Consider the following 11,022-nt stretch of genomic DNA (forward strand, 5'->3'; position numbering starts at 1 on the left):
GCTATTTTCTGGCACCGTTGCTACTGCTCATATATATTCATACCACCTGTATTTCACTATCTCTTCGCCGAACTAGTGCACCTATTAGGTGTGTTGGGGACACAAGAGACTTCTTGCTTTGTGGTTGCAGGGTTGCATGAGAGGGATATCTTTGACCTCTTCCTCCCTGAGTTCGATAAACCTTGGGTGATCCACTTAAGGGAAAACTTGCTGCTGTTCTACAAACCTCTGCTCTTGGAGGCCCAACACTGTCTACAGGAAAGGAGGGGGAACGTAGACATCACGCAGCGCGTTCTCCTTCTTCGTGAACCCGATTTTCGTCAGCAGGTTCATATCTTGGTTGGAGATTTTGGATATCTCCCACTCCAGATCTTCAGCTGCCATCTTCGATTCCGGAGTGCTGTGCCTAGTGAGCCGCGCGCGCGGTGGCATCAACAATGGCGTAGGAGCAAAGCGCGAGCGTGGTTGAGCTCAAGAACTGTGGGGCGCAATGGAGGATTTTGGCAGAGGAAATCAGAGTAGCGGCGCGAGCGAAAGTGCGAACGGAGGAAGACGATGACCTTAAGTAGAGGTGCGGTGAATCGACGCATAGTTGGATGGAGAAATTGTGAGATAGATGATGTACACGTGGACAAGGGGTAACAACGTAATTTCACTGAGAAGGGAAGGAACATGCGCTACAGTGCGTGCGCCGGGAAAAGTGGAGGACGTGTGTCCCCCACTTGCACGACGTGTCAACTCGATAAGAAATTTGGGCCCGCAAGACAGAGAGAGAGCAGTTTTCGCGTCTTCCCGATACAGTGATCGTGGTTATCGTCAGCAATGATGTCACCTTGGCAAGAGAAAATCAAGGCTATGAAGCTTCATAAGAATGGCGGCAGCAGAAGATTATTGATTATTTCGAGAGCCTTTGGTCAAATACAAGTTTTTGATCAAATGCTCGGGGGCTACTTCGGAAAAATGAAAAACTTGGTATGACAAAATAGAAATGGCGAGAGCCTATGACCAAATACAAGCATTTGTTCATAGCCTCGGGGGCTACTCCCATCGGGAGCGCTAGTCGCGCACCCGATAGATATGAAATTTCGAGAAAGAAGGAAAATATAGCAACATAAGGCGTTGAGCCTACAACCAAGCACAAGTCCTTGGCTGTAGCCTCGGGGGCTACTCCCATCGGGAACGCTGTTCGCGTGCCCGATGAAATTATATAAAAAATAATAATAAAGAGAAAAGAAAGAAGAAGAAGTGAGCATATTTCGAGTTATACAAATAACTCTGCATATACTCCCATCGGGAAGGCAAGATAAGTCATCCGTTGACTCAGTAAAATATGCTATTCCAACAGCCGAAAAAGCACTCGACAATATATTCTGAGAGCGCCAAAGTTGCGAACAATCTCTGAATGCCGCAAAACTTTGCAAAGGTAAGACCCCAGATCCGTTCTGAGCGGCGTGGCGCCGTCTCTGACGTTGGTTTGCTACTTTTTTCCGTATCAACAGATACGAAGAAAAATCCTAACGGACGCGTTAGGTACCCGATAAAATATGACTGGGACACGACAGAATGGTAATACCTTAAGCGGCACCTATCGAAGTTTACACCAGTATCCCGAGATCGTGTCCAGGGACGTGATCTTGAAGTAGGTTTTTGCGGATTGCCACTAGAGCAGTTAACTAGTACCTGATCCCGAGATCGTGTCCAGGGACGTGATCAGATGAACTAGCCCCAACTACCATTATCCCTGTACAATATGTAATTGCATATCTAAAGATATGTGATAAATTCGACTGAGTTATTGAATGATTAAAGTTGGAGATTTTCCCTGATTCTTCGATTCAAGCAAAATCTCGCGGGCTACTGACATAGGCATCCCCAATGGACATGCCGAAGATGGTACCCGGGGTTTACTGGAGGCCCATGACTCGAAGAATAAGAAGATTCGGAAGCCCAAGTTATTATTAAGGAAAGCTAGAGTTGTATTAGGAGTTATCACTTGTAATCTTGCGGGACGGGTTGGAAACCCTCCAGGACTCTGTAACTTGTGTATTGTGAAATCCCTCGACTCCACCTCCTATATAAGGGGGAGCCGAGGGACAAAGATAGCATCTATTCATTGTTTCGCATAACCCTAATTTCCACATCGTCGAGCACTTTTTGGCTGAAACCTTCGAGATCTACTTGCCCTCTACTTCCGACTAAACCCCTAGTCTACAATCTGTAGGCATTGATAAGTTAATCCCTTGTCAACCTTACCTTCACATAATGGCACATAAGACGATCATAAGCACAACACACATTTATATACACATGGAACATAGTACTTAGTACCTAATCCTAGCATTAGAGTGTTAAGACGCCTACTTAAACCTGGGGAAGACAACCCAGATCCTAAAGCAATGTTCAACAGCCTCTAGAAGCCAACATTACAGGCACATATGCACAAAAGCAGTGTTTAACAGCCTCCTCAGGCCAACACAACAACTAGCATCTTGACAGCAGCAGAGACAGAGATACATCACTAAACCTTAATGGCAAAGATCAGCATAAGGGCCCACGCGATGCCTCCTGCAGCTGAAGATGCTGGAGCAGGAAGTCTCCTTCCTGAAGACGTCGACCTTGAAGCCATCATTCTTAGGGGTGAAGACAATTGTGTCGTCGACATGGAGGTCTACCCTGGTGGCGAACTCTCTCCAGGACTTGATGAAGCCAACACACTCGACCCTTCACTGGAGTTGCACCTTCCACTCTCACCGCTCGCCCATGTACAAGGCCACCTTCACCGGCGGGCCATTGTTCTTCCGCTTGTACTTGTTGATCAGGTGTTGCTCCATGTAGGGCGGCACGGTGAGGGCACGACGGTCCTGGCTGTCCAGCCGCATGAAGAACGCTGGCACCCGCTGCCTGGGAACGTGCCCCAGGTCAGCAGGATGGCCGTCGTGAACCCTTGGCGCGGTGATCTGCCGGTGGGCTTCCATGAACCCTTCATTGGGGTCTCGAGGCTGCACCCGGATGGTTATGTCCCGTGCCTCCCCTATGGGCCCTTTCGGGACATTTTCCAGGAAGAGCCAGTTATGCAGAAGCAATGAGAATGACAACAGTTAGCGATACTTGCATTGGTGAGCTCCAATGGCAATGAAAACTGAAGCTCCATGATGTCCATGACAATGTCAAGTCCATCATGGATCTTGACAATGTCAAGATCATCATGGCCATGAAAATGTCAAGTTCATCATGCCAATGTGAAGCTCAAGATGACCCTACTCATCGTTGACATGGTTATGACAAACATGCAATGCTTATTACTAATATGCAGCGCACATTGATATCAATCCTATCTACTTTGACATCAATCAGTTCTACATCCACATCAATCAGATCTACGTTATTGTCATCAAACCGATCTACATTCACATCAATCAGATGAGGAAGGGATGGAGAGTGCTTACGATAGGGTGGAGAGCAAGCGGGCCTGACGGAGGAGGAGGCCGTGCACCAGCGCCGGCATGTGGTCGAGGAGGTCGCACCCCAAATCTAGGTGGAGGCGGAGGCGGAGCCGGAGCAGCGGTCGAATGGTGGGGGCGCTGGAGCCGCAGTCGGGAAGCAAGGCGCGGACAGAACAGAAGGCCACCGACGAGCACGGGGTTGGCCGAACGGCAGTGATGTGAAGCGCGGCGCGCCATTGGGAGTAGCCGGACGCGGTTGGCCCCATGGCATCGCCCCGTGCATCAGAGTGGAAGCGAACCCCGGTGGGGGCTCCATCTCCTTGCTGGAGCCTAGCGCACCTGCCGCCATTGCCTTCGCCCTCACCGATGAAAACCCTAGGCAGGGGTGAAAAACCCCATCGAGGGATCCGCCGAAGGAATGCCGGTAGCCTGAAGAGCAGTGATGACCGCACTGCGCGTTCCCATGCCGGTGGGCCTGGTTGCGACCGACGACGGCCGATTCAACACCGGTACTCGACTGGCATCGATCTGCGCCGCCGAATCGCGGTCGCCGGCCTCGTACTCCCGGACGATGCGCAGGAGGGCTTCGTTTGACCTCGTCACTGTCGGGCGCATGGCGGGATCCGTCGGCGTTTGGGTGGAGGAGGCGGAGGCGGCCGGCGAGGAGGCAATGGGCGGTAGTTGATGCGATAGCATCGTGTCTCAGTGAGAGAGTTGAATTGACAGAGACAAAGAGGGAAACAGTGACTGGAAGTGAGGAGCGAGTGCCATCGTGTCTCCTGTGTTTCTCCACACGTGCAACCGTTGCACGAGGGTGTGCAAAATCGCACGACAATGGTACAAGCCCGCTGGAAACTGCCGATTCGGACGTTCCTCCAGGGCTTGTCCCGATGGTGCTTTGAGAACCGTTTGGACCACAACATGAAGGGCTTTCAGGCAACCAAACGGGCTGAAATCTTCTGGGCCAATGCGAGCCAAGAGGCGTCTAACCTACCAAAGGCGCCCCTACTGTCTAGGCATACTAAGGGTATGTACAATGGTGATATTTTAGCAATGCCACGTAGGATAAATGTTGTTGTGGAGGAAAGAGAAAATCAAAAAAGAACTCTACCTTCTCTTAGCGAAGAAATCATCTCTTAGCGTAATGTCTCTCACCACATATTTAGAATTTACCAGAGATAAGACTAAAAAATACCCTATTGCATATCATGTTTTACTGTCATATCTTGTCATATCTAGATTACATGCCATAGTTTACATAAGACGGTCCTATCAACCATTGCATGCCCTAACTGGATTTATTTTTTGCGTCAGCTTAGTTCGGCTGACGGGGCAGTGTATTTAAACACCAATCAATACAAAGAGATAAGTGACCAAATATACTCAAGTTTATAATATTAATTAGAACTCTTTGTAAGGAGGCTTACGTTACAAAGATGAGGGAGGCTTGGAAGGGAAGGAACCAGGAGCCCCTTCCCTGGGAACAACACTTTATCGGTTCAGATCCACCATCTACAGCATAGTTGTAAGATGTAGGGTTTCGCACATCGTAGTCTGAACCTAGGTAAAAAAATCTATGTCTCTATGTGTGATCATGAGCAGCGTCTCGACCGTCGATCGAGCTTACCATGCTCTGCGGCCCCGCCGAACCAAAGGGGAGCTCCTTTCTCCGGTATCTGAATCCACGACACAACACGCTGCTAGACAGCCGTCCCCATGAAGCCGTCCGAGAGACTCTGCACCACTAAGAGAAGCAACTACATCTGCTTTTGCCGCCGCCGAGCACTGCCCCTCCAGCCGCAGCCACGTCACGGCCGCGAAGCGCCTGGGCTCAGTCGTCCCCTTCACCGGCAGCCGCCTCTAGGTACGGCAGAGGAAGGGTAAGGGGAGGATGGGGTGGCGGCTAGGGGAGATTAGTTAGGGTTTCTCCCCAGGTTGCCATGGAGGGAGGAAGCTCCTTGCATCTATGTATGTTAAAAAAAAATTGCCAACGGAAAATTTTATCATGCCGGATAGCTTATTGCCGACATTTTTCACCGGCACGACCAGTTTGGCACTGAAATCAAGTTTTGTGTTGTCAGACAACACATCAGAACATTATTTTCGGAGCAGGAATGAAAAAAAAAATGATGCACTGTCTTATCTTGGCTATGAGTAGTGTCGTGGGAAAATCACTTTCAAAATACTCGTGAGGAACTGTACGTACTAGCAAGGTGGCAGGTGACGATAACCTGGAAAAGTGAAGAAAAAAATGATCGTTTATGAGTTTGCTTCTTCTTCCGACCGATCTGGACGGTTTCGTCCACGGAGTAGGTTTGATCTACTCATGCTCCAAGAAAATGCTGATCAAGTAGTAGTATACTACTATCTGATAAGGTCAATGACAAAGCTTGTGAATTCTAGCACAATACAATACTCATGCAGGCGTATTCACTTTTTTCTCATGCATGAAACCTTCATCCACGCAATATGATCGATGGTGACCTTTCGTGGAACCACCGTGAATGCATTGTGGCGAGTTGGTAGAGCCGGAAAGTGCGACATAAATAATACTCAGTCGTCGGATAACTTTTTTACTAGGTCATCACATATCTTAGTAACCTTAGACATAAACCGTATCCACTACCTTGCTTCTAACCGTGCCTTAGACATATTCAAACGAAACATGAAAAGTTGACGCGAAATAATTTAATCAGCACGTTCAAGCAGCCTGAGAGGCTGAGACCATTTCCATCCGTTGTACGGTTCTAGTGGACTCCTTCTGCTGCTCATGTGGTCGCACTGCTTGCTGCAGCTATAAAAACATTCACCCCCTGCATCTTTAAATGACCGGCCACACGCAGCAACACTAGATAAACCGAACCGAACAGTCCAGAAACAAATGGCTTCCTCTTCATCCTTCCTTGTCCTCGCTCTTTTTGCCTTGATTTCATGGCAGGCCATAGCCTCTGATCCTAGTCCACTCCAAGACTTTTGTGTCGTGGACAAGAATTCTCCAGGTATTATTTACTTCATGACTTTTTGTCCCGTTATTACCAATTATATTGCATTGAACTAGCAAAGAAAAAAAATCCATATATACTTACAGTTCGCGTCTCCTATGTATGCAGTGCTTGTAAATGGGTTTGTTTGCAAGAACCCGATGGATGTCAATGCAGATGACTTCTTCAAGGCAGCCAACCTTGACAAGCCTAGGATGACCAACAAGGTTGGATCCAATGTCACCTTGATAAACGTTATGCAGATCGGTGGCCTCAACACTCTAGGCATCTCACTAGCGCGCATTGACTATGCACCCTTAGGTCAGAACCCACCACACACGCACCCTCGTGCCACCGAGATTTTGACAGTGCTTGAGGGGACATTGTATGTTGGCTTTGTCACGTCCAATCCGGAAAACAAGTTCCTCTCCAAGGTGCTCAACAAAGGAGACGTGTTTGTGTTCCCTGTGGGGCTGATCCACTTCCAGTTCAATCCCAATCCCTACAAGCCAGCGGTTGCAATTGCTGCGCTCAGTAGCCAGAACCCAGGGGCTATCACCATTGCAAACGCGGTGTTTGGATCGAAGCCACCAATTTCGGATGATGTTCTTGCCAAGGCATTTCAGGTGGAGAAGAATACGATAGACTGGCTCCAGGCTCAGTTCTGGGAGAACAACCACTACTAAGTCATACCTTGCTTGAATTCATGGAAGATATACATTTGCAGTGTGCAAATGGCTAGCTTTAGTTTCTACCTATATGTGCAATCTTAAGTTGCATTTAGAAAGTTTACATATGACATGGTAGTGTGTGTGTCTGTGAGTATGAATGTATTTCCTCCTTTTGAATAATTGATACTATTGGTTTTTGTCATACTCCCATCTTATGTGTTTTTTATCCTGATAAAAGAAACAAAACAAACTTTGTTTTTCTTGTTCCAAAGCAAACCAACTTCATTATTAATTTAATATAAGTTTGACATTGACCGTTGCAAATATGATGCAATGGTACATATATAAGACACATGGGAACGAAGTACAGAAAACAACATTGGGACAACATGTTGTTCTGTATACATGCATGCAATTTATGGAAATATGATGCAAGTTATTTTCTATGTTATTTCCTTGTACGACAAAAACCGCGAGAAGACAATATAGTAGTTAACAGAGATTGTGTCAACAAAAACCGAGGTGGATAATTTCATTCATGCAGGAATGCACCTGATCCAATTTATCTGTGCACTGTCTCTTGACAATGTCTCTTATTGTTTTCTTGGAATTTTCATATTTTTTTAGCGAGCTTTATAGACCAAATCGGGGGAGTATGATGTATTGGGATGATTGTCTCTTTTCATTATATATGTGTCATGTAGGCTAAGAAATATGTAAAATACTATAGGACACATTACCTAAGTGAAGATTAGAAGAGAGGTCATATTGTCATCACATTAAGACGGTTTCACATGTTTCGGAGGACATTTGCATGGTTTGAGGAAAATTAAATCCGATATAAGTCAAAATTGTTCCCAATCACACTCAATCCACACCAATACTCTTGAGAAGGGTAGCCGAAGTGACGAAGAAGGCCTGATCAATAAGGTCATTAAACGTTTACTCGGTCATAATTTCTCTTAGGTTACTCATAGTGGGGGTAACGAATGTAGTAACATGAAACTACATGCATTGCCAACTAAGTAATTTTATGAATAACATGTCATTAAATGAAGTAAGATATGGTTGTGTCCATGTCATAAAAATAGGAATGACATGCCATTAAATGAAGAAATATATAAGAGTGTGGTTAATTACTTGGAGGAAGCCACGACATTAATTGGAATGCCGCTGATATGCATGCACCATGCTTACAAAGAGACCACGTAAGATTTGTTGGTACTGCATAGATATAGACATATAGTAGCTCCATAGTCAGGCATTACCTCACATGTCAGTTGTATTAGTATGATAGAAAAATATTAGGAAAATAAACTACTTTGAAAGGTCGACAAAAGAAAATTGCTGAACACAAGTAACCAGCAAGAGACTATTTCAGTCTTCTAGTCGATTTCTACATGACTTCCTCGTTTTTTCCAGAATCAACTTGATTTGTTCTGTTGCCATTTGCCAATGGTCTCAATCCATCGCTATAAAAATCCAGATGTTTGTTGACAGAATGAAACTTTCCGCCGGAAGTGCCCCCGCTAGGCGTGGAAGAGTACTGGTTTTTATAGATAAAAGGTCCAAAGAGCACGAGTTTAAATTAATAAAGCCCTCAACCTGTTAGGATATAACGGTGTTGCTTACACGCATTTGAATAAGTTTAAAAGAAAAGCAAAGCCCTATAAAAACTATAAGCAACGGGCGCCGCAAGCAGGACCGAAGCAACAACATCAAGTCCTGGAGCGCCCCTACATATCGAGTGCAGGATTGGACAATTGCAGGAATTAAGCTACGTCCCTAGACTGCCCAACCTCTGCTGTGGTGGAAACTGCACATTGGCACTCAGAACCGAATTCCATGAAGCCGCGTCATCGAAACACCATCTTGAACAAGCCACGAAAAACTGCCACGAACGGAAGGGACACGGGCCAAGCGAAGAGGGGAAGCACAAGCACCAAAAGGATGAAAAACCGGCTCGAAGACCACCTTGCCGTGCTGCTGCCGGAGGGGGGCCCTTCCCTCCTCACCCAGGCTCGAGGGTGTCGACCCACCAACAAACACAGAACAGAGAAGTGGTTTAGCACCAAAAAGCTTTGGACTTGCTGGAAAGCGCCTCCGACCTCGCCAGCACCATGCCCAAACCGCACCACCGTCATTGACTCCATACTGTCGACCCCTCTGTCCCCTCATCCCAAAGAGGCGCCTCCAAGGAGGAGAATGACACGGAGCGCCGTTGTAGCTCATCCAAAGCCTAGGTTTTCACCCGGGTGGAGGGGAAGGGAGAGGGAAGGTAACCTCATCCGCCCTGCAAGAAGGAGAACAACGACCGAAGTCATTATTGCGGATGTGGCTGACAAAGCCAGCCAAGGGTTTCCCCTGGAAACCCACCTGAACGCCTTGCACGGATGTAAATCAGTCAGTCTGAGGACCATCTGAGCCGGATCTAGCGTGGAGAAGAAGGACCATGGAGACATCAACAAAACAGACATAGAGAGCGCCAGGGCACCACTACACCGCGAAAAGACTTCCGCTAGCTCCTCGCCGTTCACACGACCAAGAAGACCAGCCAACACCACCGAGTGCCACCCGCCTTCCGATCGACGCCGCCACCCACCATCCAGAGCCGCCGACCTGGGAACCACGCAAAGCGACCCTACGACACTGAGAAGCACCGGTATTCACCGCCATGAGGTCTCCGGCGACCGGAGATGCCGAAGAAGGGATCTCCTTCCAGATCGACGATAAGCTGCCCCCATGGCTACCAGCGTCTAGGATCTGGGATGGAGGCGGGCAAGCACAAGGGCCCGGGGACCCTCCCCCCTGCGCACGGCAGCCAGAGGGCCACCCTGCCCGGCCACATCAGAATGTCAGCCCGTAACCGCCGCCATGGCCGATCATGCCCCTGCGTCGGGTCGGAATCGGCCCGCCTCAGTTCAATCTGGGCCCATGTGTGTGTCACCCGCCGTCGACCGCACTGAATCGCCGCCACCACCGTGAGCACGCCCAACACATGAAGCCTCCACACCGCAAACGAGCCACCGTGCCTACCGACCAGCATGGCGCCCCCGGCGACTGCCTTGGCCCGCGCTGCCACTGCCGCGCGAGGGGGAAGGAGAGGCCTCGCCGCCGCCGCCTCGGGGCTTTGTCCTGCAACGCCTGCTAGCGGTGGCGAGGGAGGGAGGAGAAGAAGTGTGGGAGGAGTCGGTGATGCCTAGGGTTTCGCCCTGCCGCTCGCGAGAGCGGGCAAGACGAAATGTTCGCCACTCATCTAGTCCAGGGATGTCCAAACAATCGGAAGAGTACTGGTGAACTCACGGGGACAACTTTGTTCCCCTGAAATGAATTTGGCATGCAGAACATGAAAAATATTTAGCCAAAATCCTTTACCCTCAGGTTGAGTAGCACCACAACTCTCCATGCGCCTTTTCTTTCTTGAACAGATGTTAATTAATTTTGTTGGGAACATAGTGGAACAAAACAATCTCTTCACATATGAGTTGCGAAACCTCCCCGTCCCAGGCCCCTCGCGCGGGCGGATCCGGAGGACACCCCCAAACCCTAAAAAGCCCCAGATCCCGAGTCCTCTAGACGTTGCTGGCACTGGCGCTGACGGTGATGGCAGTGCTCGGCCGTCAAAGGTGATGCGCAAGGTGGGCAAACGCCCGTCGTCTCCTCTTCACGCGGAGAGTCCGCATGGCAGAGGGTCACGATGAAGGTGGCGAGCAGCAGCGAGTTGGCAGGTGGGAGGTCATGCAATGGTGCGACTGGAGGCTTGAGGGTTGCGTTGAGCGGCGTGCTTGTCATATCGGCGGTGCTCATGCCCAATATAGGTCCGATCTGGGCCAGGCGGGCCGCAGTCATTTCCCATATGGGTGATGCTATAGGCTGACTCCTACTCCCTCACTCGCCATGCCATGTGGTCGCCTTCCTTCAGTGCTG

At 48.8% G+C, this 11,022-nt stretch overlaps 1 protein-coding gene across 1 annotated transcript; it reads left to right on the plus strand.

Annotated features, from left to right (window-relative positions):
- The first annotated feature begins 6,278 nt into the window (after positions 1-6,278).
- On the plus strand, positions 6,279-7,297 carry LOC127314641 (germin-like protein 8-11). Its single transcript, XM_051345146.2, has 2 exons — positions 6,279-6,442; positions 6,554-7,297. Exons 1-2 carry the CDS (start codon positions 6,325-6,327, stop codon positions 7,108-7,110), a joined length of 675 nt encoding a protein of 224 aa, XP_051201106.1. The 5' UTR covers positions 6,279-6,324; the 3' UTR covers positions 7,111-7,297.
- The last annotated feature ends 3,725 nt before the right edge of the window (positions 7,298-11,022 follow it).

This window comes from Lolium perenne, chromosome 7 (genome assembly GCF_019359855.2).
Source record: "Lolium perenne isolate Kyuss_39 chromosome 7, Kyuss_2.0, whole genome shotgun sequence".
Taxonomy (NCBI): Eukaryota; Viridiplantae; Streptophyta; class Magnoliopsida; order Poales; family Poaceae; genus Lolium; species Lolium perenne.

Coding starts and splice junctions, on each gene's coding strand:
- LOC127314641 (XM_051345146.2), top strand. CDS start 6,325: ATGGCTTCCTCTTCATCCTTCCTTGTCCTCGCTCTTTTTGCCTTGATT. Junction 6,443..6,553: donor CGTGGACAAGAATTCTCCAG/GTATTATTTACT, acceptor CTATGTATGCAG/TGCTTGTAAATGGGTTTGTT.